General features: G+C 49.7%; 1 protein-coding gene across 4 annotated transcripts; it reads right to left on the bottom strand.

Annotated features, from left to right (window-relative positions):
- TM9SF4 (transmembrane 9 superfamily member 4) lies at positions 3137–19877 on the bottom strand. Of its 4 annotated transcripts, none has more exons than XM_021416288.1 (18): positions 19563–19876; positions 15283–15396; positions 13365–13464; positions 12797–12965; positions 12587–12716; positions 11302–11425; positions 10580–10698; positions 10272–10383; positions 9720–9790; positions 9018–9150; positions 8361–8442; positions 8163–8238; positions 7725–7808; positions 7357–7532; positions 6977–7040; positions 6248–6367; positions 5624–5713; positions 3137–5238 (listed from the first exon to the last, which is right to left on the bottom strand). In XM_021416288.1, the coding sequence occupies exons 1-18, from the start codon at positions 19665–19667 to the stop codon at positions 5089–5091; spliced, it is 2019 nt and encodes a 672-aa protein (XP_021271963.1). In that variant the 5' UTR covers positions 19668–19876; the 3' UTR covers positions 3137–5088. The 4 variants fall into 4 exon arrangements, with proteins under 4 accessions (XP_021271963.1, XP_021271964.1, XP_021271965.1 ...); XM_021416289.1 differs by having other exon boundaries at positions 19572–19876; XM_021416290.1 differs by having other exon boundaries at positions 19578–19876.

Here is a 19966-nt window from a genome sequence, read left to right as displayed (position 1 = left end):
TTCTCCCCTGGGTGCCTATTTCTCGGTTAATTACCCAAGCTCAGTAAGATGCTCTGCCACCAAAAGGTGAAGCGCACGAACCCAGGCAGAACAGCTCAAACAGAACCGCTTCATTAAAACTTCACGGGCTTCCACCTTTATCCAGAACGTGCTGCTTTCTGTCACGCTCAGCTCATCTCCGTACCGCTCCCTCACCTGCCACGTGCTCACCTCATGCCAGCAGATAAGCAGGCTGCTTTAGGAGCCCCTCCACATACCTCAGGCATTGCGTCCCTGCAGGTGGGAAGTCTTCTCCCAGGGCATTTCCCAGCAGACTCTGCTCTGTGCCAGCGCCATCCCCACGCTGAGTGCTCACCAACCACCGGATGCTTCAGAAGCAGCTCAAGCAGAATTCTTGGGTCTGATTTTCTGATGTCCGAAACAGATCACGTTCTGCAAATCCACACCCGAGGTTTAGCTTTGCTTTCCTATTGAAAGCACGATTTGCTTCTTGCGTGCCCAGGTAGTTTGCATGCTGTGCACCGCGTGCTCGTGGCTGAAGCCAGGTCCTCGCCAGGCCTTCCCAGTGGTGCCCAAATTCAGCACACACGCTCAGTGACACAGAGGCACCTTCTGTGTACTGGGAAGTCACTGTGAAAGAAGGCAATGCGGAATTAGGACTATTGGATACGTCAGCTCCTCATTTTCAGTTAGGGAAACGATCCTCAGTGAGAAAACATCTTGTTAACACGCACCCCACTTCAACAGTTACCACCCCCCTTGTTCTCACCATCTGCTTCACATCTTGTGTCTTTCTTCAGAACTACTATGCAAGCAGACAACCAGGTCTGATGGCGAATGTACCGACACAACAAAGAGAAAGCTGTGCGAAGCCTATGGGACAGGGAGAGCTCAGCACAGGCCCGGGTCGGCAGGCTCCCAGCCCGTCCCCCTGCGGGGTAACACCGGAGCTGCTGCTCCCCTGCAGCCCCTGCTCTGGGCTGGTGCACAACGCAGTGCCAGTGGAAGCTGGTCCTGAGCTCACACCTCCTCCTTGCCCTACTGAGTGCCTAAGCCTTGGCTTTTTTCGTGCTAGGGGTCCCTAATATCTAGCAACTATTTTTAGAAAGTTTGTTTTGTAACGTTTATACTGGTATTTTACTTGAACGAGGATATTGAACAACAACAACAAAAAAAAAGTAGAGATCTCTGCCCTGGTGGTGGTCGCAGAGGAAACCTGTGGAAGCTGCGAGGATCCCCACTGGGAAGCGGTCACGCTCCGGAACTGCTGCAGAGCCACAAGGAGAATCCCAGCACTGCTGAGGGTCGCCGTGGTCAGGATTGCCCACAGCCCAAGTTCCGCTCATCAGATCAAGGGCAGACCGTGATCCGGAGCCCACCAACATCCCACTCTGAGGGAAGAGCCCAGGATTCCTGCTCCTGGCAGCCAAAGGCAGGGAACACACCATCAGCCACCGCGTGCAGTCCCTGTTCTCCACTGGTTCCGGACAGAGCACACACCCGGGCTCCCTCCCCGCCGCTGCCCGAGCCAGAAGCTTCCCGTGGGTACGGCGTGATGTTTTTCTAAAAAGAAACTTTCTAGCACTTTTATACACAGCGAATAACCTCTTTTTAATGGGAGTATTTTGAGGGGCTGTAAACAAGGGTTTTTTTTAAAAATTGTAAATAAAGAAATAAATAAAATGAAGTGCCATTAGGAAACGTACAGGTCACAACTAAAAATCAGCTCTTTCGTTGTTTTGCAAAATGAAGTTCAAATTGAAAGTTTTTTTTTTTAAATAAGGAAGTTGTTTATTAAAAGCCTTTGAATCATGCACCTTGGGTATCGTCTTGGAGGGGAACGGGGTTGGGTTGGTCTGGTGTTATGACAATCTTAAGGCAAGTCAGGGATCCAGCTTGCTACAGAAATCCACAGACTTGGACATTTCTTTCAATCACAGAATGAGACTCAAGAAAGGACACGGCCCCCTGCCTGAGACAGCCAGCGCCATTCTCTTGCATCAAGGAGAAAACCATTTGTTAGACAAAGTATTGGTCCCTTGGTTCCACAACAACCACCAGCCCACACAGAAGCATCGCGAAGCACCCGGACACGCTCAGCTCCTTAGGACTGTGCCAAACCAGAACCAAACTTACAGCTCAAGCCAGGAGCAGCTGGTAACAGGAGCTGCAGCAGCGCTTTGTCAGAGGGCGAGCAGGACGCTGCCCTCAGCAATCTCTTCTCAGGATATGGTGTAAAAGCCGACAGCCATTTTCAGTGCTCAGACACTTTTCTGGGCCTGAGCTCATTCTCCTCCCTCTCACACAGACCTGTGAGATGTGCCCATTCCCCATCAGCACTCTCCTCCCTTGCTAAAACCGAACACAATGGAGGTAGCTAGCAACACTTCTGCATTCTGCTTTTAAGCAAAAGTGACAGGCTCAGCACAGATTGTCCTGTTGGTGGAGCTGAAGCTTTCCTTTGCCCTTTAAGAGAATGACTATGCCAATGATTTTTGAGTTTTGACTTTTATAATGCGAGTATTTCCCACGCTGGTCTTGGCAGCTGATCAGCATCACCTCCAGCAGCCACTGATGCTGGCAACCCCATAACCCGCTGCTCCCACCCCTCGCTCTGTTGGGCAAAACACCCCACAACGATCTCACTACCACCTCTGGAGGAAGCTTGCTGCTCTTTTCCCCCAGCAAAAACAAAGGCAAAGACATCGAGCTGAAAGCTAACAGCGAAGGCCGCCTTCCAGCAGCACCCACACACCTCCACAACAGGAGCAGAGGGGATGGCAGCTCCCTGCCTGCTGCCCTACAGCCCCACGGTGCCAGTGCAGGCACAGCGCTCACCATCAGCTGCACAAGTCGCACACAAACGAATAGAACTGCAAACCATCTGACAGCACAGCACATGACAGCAGCATCATGAGGAACAAACCAGAACGCCTCAGCTGGTGGCAGCTTCGTGACAACACTCAGGATACACAGCACTGGGAGGAACCTTGCTGCTCCATCAGGTGTTCCTGGAAAAAAATATGATGGAAGAAAGCAGCGTGTACCCCAAGCTCTGCGTCTGAGGAAGGCATGCAAAGACCACAGGGGTGTTTGAACAGGCAGAGTGTTATGGAAAGAAAACCAAGGAGGTGGCTTAGAACCCAGAACAGGACAACGGCAGATTTATTTACAGTAGGACACAAAGAATACATACATTAATTAAAAATTACAAAGAATACAGAGAAAACACTTCGGGGAAAGGAGAGAAATCAATGCTGGCTGAGCCTCTCCACTGGAGTGTGGATAACAAAATAAACCCAAAGTCTCAGAGAGAGATCTAGAATCAGAACTGACACAGGGCCCACAGCACAGCCAGCTCGCAAGACCCCTGCTCTCTTTTCCCATCCTTGATTCCTGGCCAGGCAGACTTTGGCATGGTGGGGGGCTGAGGAGGAGTCAGAGCGGCTGGAAGCTCCCTGTGCAGAGCAAGGCCATCGCTAAGAGCCATGGGTCATTGCAAGGACCTGATGGAAACCCTTAGGGCAATCTGAGTTAAGGAAAGCAAACCCAAACCCCTCAAGTGTATGCAGTGCTGGTTAACAGGGAGGGCTTGGGACAGCTCTGGGTTGAAACAGTGTCACCTGGGGCAACTGGTCACTTGGAGACATAATTTCTTGCTACAGGAAGGAGCAAAAAGGAAATGTTCATAGCTCTCGGGGAAAAAAAAAAAAAAAAAAAAGAACACCACCACCTGTCCCCATAGCCCTGACTGAATCCAGCTACTCTGGGGATGGAGGGAGCCTTCACTGCAACGTGGAAGCTCTTCACCAGTAAACATCGTGTAGATAATCAAAATAAAACATTTAACCTCATTTAAAAAGAGCTTCCCATGGGTTTAATCAGGCATCAAACCACAGATAAAGAGGAGCCCACTGCAGAAGAGCCTGCACTGGCTATCCCAAAGGGCTTCAACTGTTTTGTGGAAAAGAACAAAATACAGCTGAGGGAGCGCACGCTTCTGTTCCCTAGAGGTAGAGAATCGGAGAGAGCAGCTGGAATGCAGGGCAGGTAGGGAGACAGCTGCTTCTAGCAACGGCAGAGCTCCTGGGGGCCGCTCCCTGTCCCCAGCCCTTCTGCACAGCCACGCACACCCCGCAGCAGCTGAGGCCCAGCACTGCATCAGATCGCTTGGCACTAACACAGCAGTGGCACAGACCTCTCTCCATGGGCTCCGCACGACCCCGCGGGGCTCCCAGGAAGGAATCCTGCCCGTTTCCTCACGTGGCTGGAGCAGAGCTGCCGACGTACCAAACCCTCACACATCCTGCTGCCCGCGTGTCCTCGCCCAGCCCAATCCCACAGCAGCACGCTCTGCTGCACCTTCCGAAAGAGGAGAACATCCCCTCCCAGCCTCAGCCCTTCCAGCAGATGCCTCCCAAGCGGCCCACGCTGTCCCAGGCCAGAAGCGATGCCGTCGGTCAAAGTTCTCCAGCTCTCAGGGTGAAACTGCACTTCCTGGGCTCTGAATGGCACCTCCATCCAACTGTAAACAAGCCGGAGCCAGGACTTGGCGGTGAGAGACGCTGAGTGAGCTGGGTGAGCCTCGGGATCCTTCCATTTTGCCACAGTCAAGCTCCCTCTTCTGTGCAGACATGAAGGCAGGAAAGAAACCCAGCCTCATACTTGTCCAAGAGTCTCCCTGAATCCTAGAGCACCCCAGGGGCTGGAAGAAAACGTTTTCACAAGTGTTTCCACTGCTGTCTTAAATCCATTCATCATCAACAGAAAAAAAAAAAAAGATGAATTAGCAAAAAAGGGGTTTACTTATACAGAGGGATATTTCTTTGCTAAAAAACTCCCTCAAATCTCAAACAGGATAATAAAGTTAAAATGTAAGGTATCTACAGGCCCCTTTCCCCCCAGAAGTAGCCCAGAATCCATGTACACTGTGCCAGAAGTTACATTCCAAAATGAGGAGTTGTTTATTTCTATTGTCACTCTCCCACTGGATTTTGTTTCCTTGAAAGCACTGGGAGAAAATGTCCTCCTCACTCCCAGGAGGACACGTATTCAGAAGTGTCTGTTTTCTGCTGGGTCTGTGCATCTTCAGTCTATTTTCACTGCGGCGTAGATCTTCCGGACAAACATGTAGGCTGCATAGAAGCCAATGGTGCCAGTGAGGAGCCAGAAGGACAAGACCATAAGGGCGGTGTAGCCAAAGTACAGTAAGGAGGGAATGAACTCAACAATATCCAGCTAAAACAAAAGAGGAGGAAAAAAAACAACCACAAGTGAAATCAAGTTCAGAGATAACATAAGTCAGCTTCCAAACCAGCCAACGGCCTCTATGAAGGGGCATTCAACAAAGTAGAGGAAACCCTCTGCTTGATGCATTTCTGTTCAGTTGAAAAGACATCCCCTTGGAGGGAGGGCACTGCGAGCAACTGATGGCTCCACACAGGTAACCCAGGCACTTAAAACCTTCTCTCTGCTTTGGAAATGTTGTTTGTGCAGTTGGCGGGTCAGCTGCCTCGTGCTCGCATAGGGGCGGACTGGGACTGGGAGGTCCCACCATTTCCTTTCCCAGCTCCAACAATCTCCTCTAGAAAGGTGCCACTTTCTTAAGGAGGGATAACAATACCTTGTTCACAAAGTAGAAGATGGCGTAGATCAGCACATAGAAGGCAGATCCTCCAGACACCAAGAAGGTCCTCCACCACCAGCGGTAATCCTGATAGGGTAAAAAGCCTCAGCATTATCCCACAGGGTTCCTTCCTTCCTGTTTCACCAGGCCCAATGGATCAGGGACGATGCAAACTTTTGGGGACAGGGAGGACATTTTGAAAGCACAGTTTGGGCATGGGGAACCACTTTGCCACAGAGGTATTTCCAAACAAAGGATGAAAAGCTGCCAGCAAAACAAAGCCAGGTCCGTATCGCAGCACTGGCTAACAAAGAACATGGCTCAGCCTCTGGTCCTGTGTTTCTCTTTGGACATGATGGAAAGAAACTCTTTCTCTGGGAAGAGATGTCAGCTCAAAATACCCTGCTCCCAGCAGAATTTCCTGTATGAAACCACTGTTCCCAGTCTTGCGGATCTCAAGTAGCTTCAACTCTAATTAAAGCATTAAGAGCAATCACAGCCACACAGCTGGGCCACGCCAGATTTCTGCTAAGGAGCAATAAAGCAATCTGTGCTTCTCCGGAAGCAAGCATGCACCCTGAGCTACTGCAAGTACAACAGAGGAAATGGAGGAAATCTCACCTCAGCGCAAAGCTGGAAGTACACCATGACAATGCTGATTTGGGAGCATGATACCACCAGGATTATAAACACCAGGAAGAGAAAACCAAAAAGGTAATAGAACTGGTTCTCCCAGATTGCCTGAAACAAAGACACAGCATAGAATCGTTTCCATGCTACTGTAATCAGTCAGTGAGTGAGAGACACTACCTTCTTCCAGCTAACGCAGGAAAAAAACGAGGGGCCCTCAGCTTCAAATAGAAAACACCACAGATCTAGGGCAGTTCACTGCATCATACTTGAGAGAAGCCTGGCTGCAAAAGGTGCCCAAAGACAGCTATAGCATCTCGTTCCTCCCCTTCATCTCCCTAGCGATGGCACAGCAAGCTCCTCTATGTCCACAGAAAGGTGAGAAATGAGTGACAGCTGGACCAGCCCAGCTGTCCCAAGGCCAGGATTTCTCCTTGACATAATGTTGCATTAAGCTTCATTCTTCACCACCATCCTTCACATCTCTCAAGAAGGTTCTACAGACAACTCCATGTGTTTTCAGCAAGAAGAGAGTGAAGAGACCCAGAGCCCAGCTCTCCCTAGGGCAAGTACTGAAAATCCCTGGAGGGAATGTGCCAGCTTCTCAATAAGCACAGGAGAATGAGATTGCTCCTGGTGGGTGCCCCCTCCCTTCCAGAAGCCCAATCCCTTTGGCACAAGAGGAGTTCTATTCAGGAGCAAAGCGGGTTAAATGCTTACGCTGAAAATGAAGAACAGTTCGATGAACATGGCTCCGAAAGGCAGAATACCAGCCATGAGAATCCTACAGGGCGAGAAAGGAGAAAGAAAAACTGTAAGCAGCACAATGCAACTGCCTGGCTGTCAGAAGCTCCCTGTAAGCACCCAGAGCACTCCACCAAAAGCTCTACAGCTCCAGAGTGCATTAGAATAAGTTTTATACAGTAAATGACACAACTTTTCCTGTTATTGAGCACATTAAACCTGTCAAGATTAAATCTCTGATACTGCATTACTCAAGAACACACATCTGATCCGTGTGCAGACACCATCAGAAGGGTGATGTTCAGCAGGCTAAAGGAAATATGGGGAGGGGGCTTAACTCACCACATGGCACTCACCCGACAAATTTGTTCATATACCACCTCTGCTCTGGGATCTGCCTGGGAATCTGATTGGTCCGTACGGGATTGTCATAGGGCTGTTTGCGAAATCCAAAGTAGTACCCCAGGTAGACCAGGGGCAATGAGATCCCAAACCACATGCAGAGCAAGGCCACCATGGTAGGGAAAGGCACCTGGAATCACACCAAGAGCAACAAAAACAAGTTCACCTACACCGGAGATTGAAGTCACTGGCCAGGCCAGCTTCAGCCAGCTACTGGACTGGCACCCACAGTTAGAAAGACATTGTGAGAGCAGGAATTTCCTGACAGCACAGTCACCCAGCTCCCACTCCAACACGCTCCCAGGATGAAGAAGATACCTACCGCTCCAGAGGAGTGTTTTCCCCAGATGAAACAGTTCAGGACGAAGCAGATACCAAAGACGACACCCGGATACAAGGTAGCTGTCTGCAAGAGCAAGCATAAGCCAAGAGAACACACGTGGCTTATCAGCCAGATGTTTCTTTCTGATGAGCACAATGCTGGGATGAAGCATATGTGGAGGAAGTGTCCTGCTTGCTGCAGCACTAATACATGGCAGGTGGGTGTGGGTAGGATCTCAGACAGCCCCCTTGCTTTGCTATAGGAAAAGCTCTGGCTTTTACCCTGTACTTTTTATAAAGCGACTAGGACTTACTCCACACCAAATACTTGCAGTATAACCAGACTGCATCCTGCTACCCACAAATACACAAGGAACTTATCCACAGATCTTGCCATCAGCAAACCTGGACAAGCAGCACAGGACATCAAGAGACTCACACAAAAGGCTCCCTTCTTCCATCGATGTCCTTTTAGAGTCCGGTACAAGCGGCCAGCAAAGAATCCACCAAAAACCCTGGACAGAAAGAAGCCAGGACAAAGAAAATGAGTTTTCATCGCTGCAAAGAGGGAAGGGAAGAAGAGGGGAGCGGAGAGGCAGGCAGCACAGTTTTGCTGCGAGAAGCAGTGGACACCTACCCCATGAACATGAAGAGAAAGCAGGCAGTAGTCATCAGCGCACCCCGGCTAGAAGGTGACAGCATCCCCAGCATAGCAACGACTGTGGAAGAAAAAAGGACAAAGTCCAGTGACTGTGATGCACACGTGCTAGCCTACGTCTGGAGGACAGCAGCCATCCCACATACAGAGTGCAGCTGCCTGGGATCACTGCCTCCAGCACAGACCTCATTTTCTTCAAAGCTTAACATATCCACAGCTCCCAGCACTGGCAGAGAGAGCCACAGCTTTGATTTCAAGCTGCAGACCATGCCTTAGCCTCATCTTCCCAGATATTTGAGCAGATGCAGCTCAGAAGGCAAAGCACACCTGCAGAAGTCCCTCAGCCCACTCTCACACAATGCTTATTCAACAGAATCTCTGACCTCATATCTTGATTACAGACAATACAAAATGTAAAAAAAAAAAAAAGCCTTCAGCTGGGAAACACATATCTAGAATACCTGAGTATCTATAACTCAGAAATGCTGAGGAAAAGCATACAGCCTCGATCAACCCTGCTAAAAGGAAGCGGCCTTGCAATTTCACCCAAGCTAATGCAAGCACTGATTGAAGCTGCAGTCTGTAACGTTGTTCTTCTTCTCGTTACAGTCACTCCAAGCAACACGTGCCACTTACAGATGACTATGAGGATCATACAGAAGAGCTGAATTCCAGAACCCAGGAGAGAGCTGAGGATCATGGGATACTGCGGAGGCCTGAAAACATCTCCATGCACAAGTTTCCAACCAGATTCCTCCATGGTATCTTCCTGCAGCAATAAGAAAAGAAAGTATTCAATTACAGCCACCAGCGGAAATGAAAGTCCTATCACGGCTGCCCTAACAGCTTAACTTCCTTGCAGCCAGTTCTTCTATAGCACTGTATCACTCTGGTTAAGAAACTTCTTTTCTCTTGGGCTTACAATGGTTAAGTCCTGAACTGTCAGTGGCAGGGCACACATTTATCAAACTGACAGCAGTCAGTGCCTAGCTCTGAAAACATCTGAACTGGTGTCTGTTATTGGATACAGAGCAGGAAAGGTGCCACAGAATTACGGAATGGTTTGGGTTGAGAGGACCCTTAAAGATCACCTGGCCTCCCATCATGGGCAGGGACATCTTTCACTAGACCAGGTTGTTCTGTGTTTTCTGTCCAGCCTGACTTTAAACAATTCCAATGACAGTGACAGCACATTACAGAACTGTGCCTCTCATCTTCAGAGTTGAAAGAAAAACGGAGCAAGGAAAGAGAAAACGACATCCACATCTTCAAACCAGATTCCTGCTGCTCTGTGCCCCCCTCCCTCGCTGATCCCAGCCCCAAGAACAAACGTCATACAATGTCATCTTCCTTGTTGTAGTTGGCTATGTCCTTCCGGAGGGTGCGGATGATGATCATGCTGAGAATACCTGAAAACAAGTACAGTTTAGCTCAGGGGGTCCTGCGTGGCCCTGCTGCTCTCATGCTGTGGCAGCTACATTGATCCCACCAGCACAGAGAGATCTGACTAGGAGAGGAAGCCTTGAGTCATGACTCTTCTCCCCCAGCCTACAGCAAAATCAGAAACAAAACCCCAGGGAGCAGAGAAGCCAGTATTCCAGAACAAACAGGGCACTGTGGCTTTCCTGTGTTTTTTTTTTTTTTTTAAAACCACACTTATGGTTCTACTATCCCAGCTACCCTCATTAAAGAGCAGACTTTGACAACAGCCTGACCCCATAGAGCACTTCCTGAACCTGGAGGACTTAAGTGTGCTAATGCCCATTTCCTGCCCCTTCTGATCAGGCTCACGCATAAACAATCCTCCCCAAGCTACCTGCTGCTGAGGCTTAAAGAAAACTCCCTGCACATCAATGGTAAAGCCTTCCTCACCCCACACATCTCACTCACCTGAAAGGAAAAAGACGACCACAACCGAGTTAATGATAGAAAACCAATGAATCTGCACGTCACTCATGGTCAGGTAGGTGTCCCAGCGGGAAGCCCATTTAATGTCACTTTCCTGAAAGAACAGCAGTGCGTGACCAGAGGCCCTTCAGACACCCCAGAAACTATCACTACCTCATGTCTTCTCACACTAGCACATTCCCAGTGTCTTCCACAAGACCCACGTGGCAGACACTTGGAGCACTACCTGCTAACAAGTCAGTGCTGGTAGGGGCAGCCAGCTGCCAGCCAGCTTCCCTCTTCTCCCTCACCTCCCAGTGGACAGAGTAGGTGAAGAGCAACTGGTTCTCCCTGGTGGGGTCTATCTCTTGAGGTGCAGAGCCCGTTGCTTCAGGCAGGGTGCACATACCCTTCTCATCAGCCTTCAAGTCTGTAAGAGAAAATGTGGCACACATGAGGTCATCCCTCCCATCCAAAGCACCATATCTCCCACTGATCATCCCAGCCCCACATTCAAGGCACTGTTCTGCTATTATTCCAAATACTGCAGGGGAAGCATCCATTCCTTTCCCAGCTGCTTCGCAATTTGCAAAACAATTCTTCTAATTAGCACTGGAGTAGCATTAATAAACGTTAAGGAAAACTCTGCACAGCCTTTACCTTAACCAGAAGGACAAAAGCTAGAGGCTCTGAAGCCAAGGATCTATACCACAGACAAAGCTTCTGTCCCATTACCCACTAAAAAACAAGACCTCTCCAGCAAAGCCTGCTACTGCCAGAGGAAAGCTGCATGGGATGGTACACACTATGGGCAGCTTTGCTTCAAAACATTGTTTTCACACTGGGCTTAATTAAATAGGAAGGTTATTCCCTCAACTATTATTTTAAAATTCAACCCCTCTGGAACAGCTCCTAACATTCCATGGATCTCTGGACTGCTGTGCCTGCTGGCATCCTGAGACAACAGCAGCATCCACCTCTTGACCATAAAAGAGATTCTTCTCCCTTGCTCCCTTCCCTGAAAGTCTCCCACCTTCTAGTTTAATGCTTTGGGGAATCACTTCAAAGCGCACAACTCTGTAGGTGGGCTCCTGGTTTTCTTCCACGTCCTCTCTGTGGTAGTAAAGGATGAAGGAGAGGTGGTTGTGCAGGTAGAACTAAAACAGATTGACAGTAAATAAAATGTTAGCCACCCAAAGGAGGAATAAGTAGATTTTAGAAGCAACTGGAGAAAGCTAGGGAAGAAAACTAAGGACTCCAACTGTTCCCAGATATATTGTGCTACAGTGCAAGACCAGGCTAACAATTTCCAAGGCTAAAAGAACAAGAGGAGAGAACAGGTATTGAAAAGGTGATAACTCAATGACTCCAAGCATCAGTGACAATGTTTCAGTCTATTTCTGGCCCAGACAATACCATTATATTCAGATATATCTCAGCCATGCATTCAGTGAAGACTTCAGTGGCAAAAGAACCACAGAGTTGATGCTGGAAGGACCTCGGTAACCATAGCCTTGAGTTTTTTCCTTCCTTTCTCTATCAGATAAACATTAATCAGAGCCTGTGGGTGCTCACAGCTGTCCTAAGCTTGCACTTTCAAAAGGCTCTTACATCACCTACTACAGGAACAAAGTACAGCAACGTTAAGCAGGCACAGCAGGTTTGTTCACCAATAAGAGCTTACACTCAAGTAACAGAGCTGTGTGTGCAACTCATCACTTGACTGTGCTGAACAGATGCATCTGTTAAGTCAAGCAGCTGATCTTCAGAGCACATGATCAAAGAAAAAATATCTGCAAGAGTACACATGCTAAATTTCCATTTGCACACTTATGAAGCTTCTCCTAGATGCTTACAATCAGGAAGAAGCTCTGTTTTGTGAAGTCTGTCAGTAGCTTTATTTTTTTTCCAATATCCCATATCCTTTTCTACCCTTCCTTAACTATGCTTCTTTCACAAGTAACTACACTGTACTGAAGGAATCAGAATTCTGTTTATTCCAGTCTGGAATGTGACTTCAAGTTTGTTTTGTTTGGTTTTTAAATGCAAGATGCCCCAAGACTGTTAAAGATCAGCAGCCTTTGTTCTCCTGAGAGGAAACCACATGCAGTGCATCAGCACTTTGAGTCTTGGCCATCACTGCAGTAATCCAAGCACCTGCCCCCACTCCCACGAGGAGACCTCTCTTGTATTTCCTCTCTCTATAAAAGCCTTGGTTCCACTCCTAACCCCAATGTTCTTTAGTGGATTTCTAACACCTTCTGACAGACACCCACAGCTCCTCCAAGCACCCCTCAGACAGCATCCAGATTCTCTACCTTGTTACCGTCCAAAAACCCAAGCCTGTATCCATGCTCGAACTGCACATCCTTCTCCTTCTTCTTTTCCTCTTCCTCACGGTTGGAATAAAACTCCAGCCTTGTTGCCACAGGTAGGTTATCAGCAATGCTGAAAACACAGATTTCAGATCAAACTTGTCCACAGCACAGAATCCCCACTGACACAAACCCACGCTCGAGAGGACTCACAGGTGGACATAGTAATCTTCCCTGATCCGCTCAGCCATCAGCTTGCTCTGCTCCACCGTCAGAGTGACTGGCTTGTTGGGAAAGTTGCACAGAACTTCACATTTCTTCTCCACATTCATGAAAACCTGGAAAGGTGTATTTACAATGCGATCCCCTCGGAGAACCTCACCTGGAAAACAGGGAAATAAGGACAGGGTTGACAACGGCCAGGCTTCTCGCCACTGGTGCCGCCCCTGGGTTTGCAGTGCACTGTACAGCTGGAGCGATGACTGCAAGTCTACCTTGTTAGCACAAATGCAAGGAAAAGACTGAAGGATGACTTAGTTATTTTGTTGGAAAACTTACAAAGCTGGTTGCCTGCTTTCCTTCAGGTCAGTCCTCACCTTTCTAAAATACACAGACATTCTGGTTTGCAAACTGCCAGCACATAAAGAAATAGAGGGAGCAGGCTCTCCGCAGCTTATTAGAGAGGACATTTGCAACTGCTTTTCCTCCCCTAAACGCACACTCAGCTCCTAAGTGGCAGCCCGCTTATTGCTGGGGAGCACACTCTTCAGCAGATACATACCAAGATTCTCAGCTTTGTATGTTATCTCAGTGGGCTGGCAGAAGGGCAACGAGTAGTACTCATATGGTAACTGGGTTCGTGAGCTGGTGAGCTTCACGGCCTGGAGGAAGAAAGGAAGAATTATCCCCATGACAGAACCCACTTTCCTACCCTCTTGACATCAGCCAGAAGCTGAAGGTCTCTTCAAGACACGTCCCATACAGCTCACTCTTGGAAGCTGGAAGAACAGACAGAAGGTCCTTGGAGAGCTCCAGCTTTCTTTCCTTTTTCACAATTCCAAGCTGTACATTCTCTACGACTTAGTAGCATTTCATTCACAATGAGAGGAACCCTTGAAGAAAGGAGCATGGTGGATTGGTTTCACAAATTTATGACTCAGTGAAGCCCCCTAAAGAGCTTCAAAGAGATTCAAGGGTCAAATTTCATGTGAGATTGCAGTTGTTTCCTTAAAAAAATAAAAACAAAAATCATGTCACGCTGGACCTAGAGGTCTGGCCTCTAGAAGTATGAAGAGTTGAGCAATTTTTGTCCGTGGAAGCCACCAGAGTGGGAAGACAAAGGACAGTGACAAAACCCAAACGCTTCTGGAGAGTTCTCACAAATCACACTGCACAAAGGAAGCGCAGAGACATACCGTGATAGCCAAGGCCACAGTTGCTCATAAAAACAGGAGCGTTTTGTAACGCAGCCAAGCTCATTTATTGGAAGAGTGCTGGCAAACACGCTGACTTGCCTTATCACTTGAGGAAGCATTTGGCTCATGCAATCCCTTTGAGAACAGCCATTCCAATACCTCCTCCTTCCAGGAAGCTTACTGTAGCCACAGGCAAATCTCATTTGCTTAAAAATAGCCCAGACTGCAGCCATAGAGCAAGTTGTGTTGTGGGAGCATCAAACCTCAGCGTCCCCAGGGGTGCTGGATTTTGCTGAGACAGAGGCCACAGCTTTAGAAAAATAAATGAAAAGGGCTATAAATTGCTGATGCCTGGAAATAAGGCCTGGCTTCCTCCTGCACGGCAGAAGCAGTTCCATCACCCAGTACCAGCAGTATTGCACAGGAACAGCTCTTCAGCAAGCCTGGGCTGTAAGATCCACCACACTCAAGAACAAATGCCTGTACTTGGAAAGGGCTTATCATGGATTTCACTTGACTCGATACAAAACATACAAACCAAATAGAGGAGAATATTGAAGAGGTCTGATTCAAACTACTCTGACCTACCATCCTGAGGCCCACCCTGCACACTGTAGTGATCAGAAGGACCAACACGATGGAAAAGGTGTCACAAAACAGGTGGAAGGACCGCCACAATAGCAAGGTGCTACAAGGGAAGGGAAGTAGATCACTCACCTGTATCAGAAGATTCTGGGTTTGCAGGGAAAGGCTTCCACCAAGGAGGGATCTCCAGAAAGAGATCCTTCCTCAGTGGCAGCCAACCCTTAAATGAGGCCTAAGAGGGGTGGAGCCTGGCTCCACCCCTTCTGGTCACACAGGTGAATTGCCTTCACCTGTGCTCCAGGGCTGACTGGGTCTTTCCTCCAGGTGCTCAATCAGTGGCTCAGGCTGTGACTCAGCAGTTCCCATACAGACACACACTTGGAGAGTCAATACAGTGCTGGAGAAAAATCGGATTAAGTTCACTTCAGAACTGCAGTGAGAAAGAGGGCCCTTTTTGCCAAATGGAGAAACACCTTGAGGACTTTGGTGCAACTGCTGAAGGAATTTGGTAGAACAAATCAGAAGCAAGAAAGAGAATTGTGTTGGGAACTGCAGTGACCGCTTGAGGACTGCTTATCCCCAACACCATACATGAAGGTAGAGAAAATCTGACTTGCCAGTCCCATTTAGCTGCTAGGAAAAAGAAAACACACACAAACCCCAAAACCAAACATACTAGCATCTCTAAGTTCATCCTACCTTTATTTCTACAGGATCATTCCAGTGGAAGTTGATAGGAGCCACGCCAGGCACATAGAAAGAATCCGTACCGTGAGGCCACAACAGCAAGAGCAGCAAATACCTTAGCCTTTCCTGCAAAAAGGAGAAGAAACATTAAAATACGAAACAAACACCAGAACATCATTGGAGATGGGCAACACCACTGAAAGCGCTCATCCCAGACATTACAAAGTCCTTATGGTCAAGCAGTGAAACAAATTAATTCAGAATAGCTGTTCTTTGTTCCGTGGCTCTCACTGAGCCACCTTCCACTCTCTGCTTCTTCATGTGCAATTAGGAGAGCACTGGCTTTGCTCAGCTACAAGGCAGCCACGTTTATCTGTACTATGCTTTGCCCAGCGGGTTACCAGAGAGCAGGCATGAAGCCTGGCACTGCATTTCCATCAGCTCTGTGGGTCAGGAGCTGCCCTGCACCATTACCTGTAGCGCTGGGCATCACAGCTCGCAGCACCCAAAGGGGCTGCTCACATCCCCTCTGCTTCCAACCATAAACACTTGCTGTGGGTTTGTTTTTTTTTAAAAACTTGAAATGTACATAAAATGGAAATGCTAGAGAGCTACATAAAGTGTGTTAGAACTAAGCTGTCAGCTATTATCTATCCCCACAAGGAAGATTTCCAGACCTGTTCCTAGTTCAGCTTCATGTAGTTACAGCAGGCAAAGATCATCATCTGGAAAGCAACTGGGAAACGCTTCTTAGAGTTCCTTGGACTTGAATAGTACCTTGAAACAGCGTGGCTTTCCTGTGCTTCACTAAGCTTTGCCTTCTCTGATCATGTAAAGGAGCACTGTGAGTCTGAGCCATCTGGAAGAGGCATCCCAGGCAGGTGAGCACCGGACGGAGCGCTGTGCCCCACAGCAGCTGGCTGCCTGTAGCAGTTCTCTCGCTCCATTTGTCACCAAAGTGTCTGACATCCACTGCACAACATTACTTAGCAAAACCCAAGCAAAATCGAAACCTCATTGGTGCAATCCTTGTCGGGGCAGGCTTGCAAGGTGACAAAAATTAGGACAGATCTTTGGAAGGCGCTCAGGAGACACGAGCATGTGGAAGATGCATTGGTGATGACACCTATGGCAAAAGTCAGGCTCTTGGATACGGATGGCAATGACTCAGGCAGCACCATGCAACAGAGAAGATGAGAGGGGGACTATGGAAAACATCACCAGGAAGAAATATTTGGGGCAAGAAATGGGAACTCCGCTACACAGCAGATGAAATGGAGTTTCAAAAGTGAAATTGGAAGGAAGTACATGCAGGGTGATGCCTGGAGCCTTCCTCATCAGGATCTTTGCTGCCATGCTCACAAATGAGTTTCCTCTCCTCCAACTGAAGAGAGAAGCTTAGCAATGCCTACACATACACGTGCCAAAACATCTGCATAACTCCTGGGGCTAGCCAGGCGATCTCTGATCTGGAAGACGCCTACAGGACAGAACATCACCTGTGCAAAACCAAAACGAGCAGGACAGAGCTCTGCCTGTCACATCCCCCGGTGAGGCACAAGTTTGAGAAAAAGGAGATGCTGCCTTCGTGGCCTCTACCAATTCTGAGCATTTCAAAACACACACATGAGGAATCACCCCGAGGACGGTCTAGCATCTAATGTGCCAGGTAACCCTGCAGCCAAGCAGCAAGCGGTGCAACACAGATGCACAACTCCAGACCAAGTCAGCCAGGCCATAAGCACAGGGAGCAGCTACAGTGCTGCAGGCAGGACCCCAGCACTGTGCAAGGCACAGAGCCTCAGCAGAGAGGCACATATGGAACTCAGCACCTGAAGCCTGTGGGACTCCTGCTGAAAGAATCTGAAAACATGACAATCCGTGCCTGTAATTAACCTTAGAGTGAACCACTTAACTGTAAGAGTAGATTAAGCTGTAAGGAAGGTTCCAGGTACAGCTGTTCTAACACTGCATTTCTTGTCCTACCCACAGTGTAACACTATAATGTGATGGAAAGTACAGTGATAATAGCAGGATGGCAAAGTCTTCGGCTGCAGCAAATGAGGACAAGCCAAAATGCAGCAGCCACAGATAAAGGGAAAAAAAAGAAAAAAGGCTGCTTACCTTTGGAAGGCCTCAGGTAGGCAGGAATCTCCACTGAGATACCCTCACCTCCACTGCCAACCTTTAAATGAGGTTTGCGAAGGGGCAGATCCTGGCTCCAGCCCTTCTGGTCACTGCATGCACCTGGGCTGCCCTGGGTTGTCCCTGCCTTCCCACCAGGTGCTCATCACTGCTTCAGGCTGTGACTTAGCATTTCCACTACACACAGCCACAAACAGAAGTTCATGCAAAAACCCTCTGCAAGAAGGTACTTCTGGATAATTATCACTAGGCTTAATACATGCAAGCAATTCCAGGACACTGTTTCTTTTATTTATCCCATTTCGAAAGATTTGAACAACACTAACTTTCTTTTCTAATTCTCAAAAGATTTTTGTGAAGGACCCTTTGCTCAGCAGCAATTCCCAGCACCCTGAGAGCACTGCAATACAACTCATTCTGTATCAGGGCTGACTTAGGTCTCACTGGTTCTCAGTTCAACTATGGACTTGAGAACACAGCATAATATTTTCTTAAACGGAAGAAAACAAAGTAGGAAATGAGAACAGGGGATAGCATATGAATGAGATGATGGATATGTGAAAAAAAGGGCAAAAGGTACACTGGACAGCAGAAAGCAAGAGCTTCCAATCTTCACTTTAGAGGAAAGCCAAGGGGAGTAGCCCACACCTGGCCATTTGTCCAACCATTTGTCCAGCCAGATGCACAAAGCTCTGATTCCAATTACTATATTGTTCCAAAGTTCCAATGACCAAGATCTTTAAAGATGGTGTCAGAAAGGGAAGACAGAACACAGTGCTCTAACACATGGCAAGAAACAAAACCCCACACACAACAGAGGTCACCTGGGCTCTCTCCACATGCACTCACACACCAGGCACCCACAGGACGAGCCCAGCACTACCAGCACCTGCTCACCGCCCTCCCTTGCTCCTCGTGTCCCTGACAACTGCTTGCACAGCCTCGTCCTTATCACACTCCAGCCCAGCCTGCGCTCACACCCAGAGGAGCTGCTGAAAGCCTTTAGAAAGGAGATAAGCGCTGCATTCACGTTGATCTCAGAGAGCCCCTTGGACACCGGGAGAGCTGTCAGCAGCCTTTCACAGAAGGAGGCTACGAGAAAATGTCCCATCCTTGGAAGCGTTCAAGGCTGGGCTGGATGGGGCCCTGTGCAGCCTGATCTAGCGCTGGCAACCAGCCCACAGCAGGGGGGTTGGGACCAGACGATCGTTAAGGTCCCCTCCACCCTAAGCCATTCTATGAAACTCTCAGGAGAGCCACCTCCAGCGCTCAGGCACTGCCTCCTCCTTGCCTGGGAGGCAGCCAGCAGAGCGTGGCAGCACCCACGAATGAATGAGCCAAATGAATGAGAGCCTCTGCTCCCCGCCCAGCGCCCGCCAGCTGCTACGCACCCAGCTGAGAGCGGACTCTGTACCAGCACACAACCTCTACGCACAGTCCTGCCCCTGCAGCGCTTCACCACAGCACTGTCCTTCCACGATGGTGGGGAGGAAGGCTGCTGTTAAGGCTGGATGTGGCTCTGGGCAGCCTGGTCTAGTGGTTGGCGACCCTGCCCAAGGATGGGGAGTTGAAACTAGATGATCTTTGAGGTCCTTTTCAACCCAGGCCATTCTATGATTCTGTGAAAGACCAGCGCCTTACAGCGCATTTCCACCCGCATGTGGGGGCCCTGATGCTCGCCCACATCAGTGGATTCCCACCAGGAACAGCTCCAACGACTTAAGAAGTAATTCAATCATTAAAATAGAACAATACAATTTTAAAGAAAAGAAAGACAGAAAGAAAGCACCCAGCCATCATCAGCCGCTGCCAAGCCCTTGGGATGCTGCATACGACCGAATAGGGGCGAGCCGAATAAGGACGGGACAAGACCGGAGGAGCGGGACACCGGGGACCTCGGCTCCGTCCGTGACGAGAGTCCGCCGCCCTCTACCCTCCGCCGCCGACACCGCCCCGCAGGGCCGCAGGGCAACCCCGGGAGGCCGCGGGGCTGCAAGGCCGCAGCCGGACTCGGAGCACCGTCCCCAGCCCGGAAAGCCCGCGAGGCCGAGGAGCCTGCGAGCGGTGAGACTGCGGGCGGTACCGCTCCCTCCCGGCCCGGGCCCGCCGGACAGAACGCGCGCGGCCGCCGCTACCGCCGCACTCACCACACTCACCGCCACCGCCACCGCCACCGCCGCCATCTTGGATCCACGTGTCGGAGCCGACGTCAGCGGAAGCGGCGCGCGGTTGGCTGCGCGGCCCGTAGCCATGGTGACAGCGGCCTCAGTTCCCGGCGGCGGACTGCGCTCGGCCCGGCCCGGATCCTCCTCCAACGGCAGAGCGGAGCCCGGACCAGTGATGCTGTCAGCGGGGCGGGGCGGGGGCCACCAGGAAGGCCCTAGCTGCTCCGCGTCTCCGGGGTGGTGCTGGGGATGAGGGCGAGCCGCGCCGCCATCTTTATTGAGGGCAGCGGCCTTCGCGCTGAGGACGGGCTCGACGCTGCGGGCGCCATCTTGTGTGCGGGCGCTGAAGCCTCCGTGTCTCCTCGGTGGGGCCTGGCCCTGCCTGG

Source organism: Numida meleagris, chromosome 19 (assembly GCF_002078875.1).
Source record: "Numida meleagris isolate 19003 breed g44 Domestic line chromosome 19, NumMel1.0, whole genome shotgun sequence".
NCBI lineage: Eukaryota > Metazoa > Chordata > Aves > Galliformes > Numididae > Numida > Numida meleagris.
The sequence above is the reverse complement of the archived record's forward strand: the minus strand, read 5'-3'. Positions and strand labels throughout refer to the sequence as shown.

What these genes read in the sequence shown, in the direction of transcription:
- TM9SF4 (XM_021416288.1), bottom strand. Translation starts at nt 19,667, where the DNA reads ATGGCTACGGGCCGCGCAGCCAACCGCGCGCCGCTTCCGCTGACGTCG. An exon ending in GAAGATTACTATGTCCACCT is followed by an intron (nt 12,717 to 12,796) that starts GTGAGTCCTCTC and finishes CTGTGTTTTCAG; the next exon opens with CATTGCTGATAACCTACCTG. An exon ending in GAAAACACTCCTCTGGAGCG is followed by an intron (nt 7,533 to 7,724) that starts GTAGGTATCTTC and finishes GTGTGATTCCAG; the next exon opens with GTGCCTTTCCCTACCATGGT.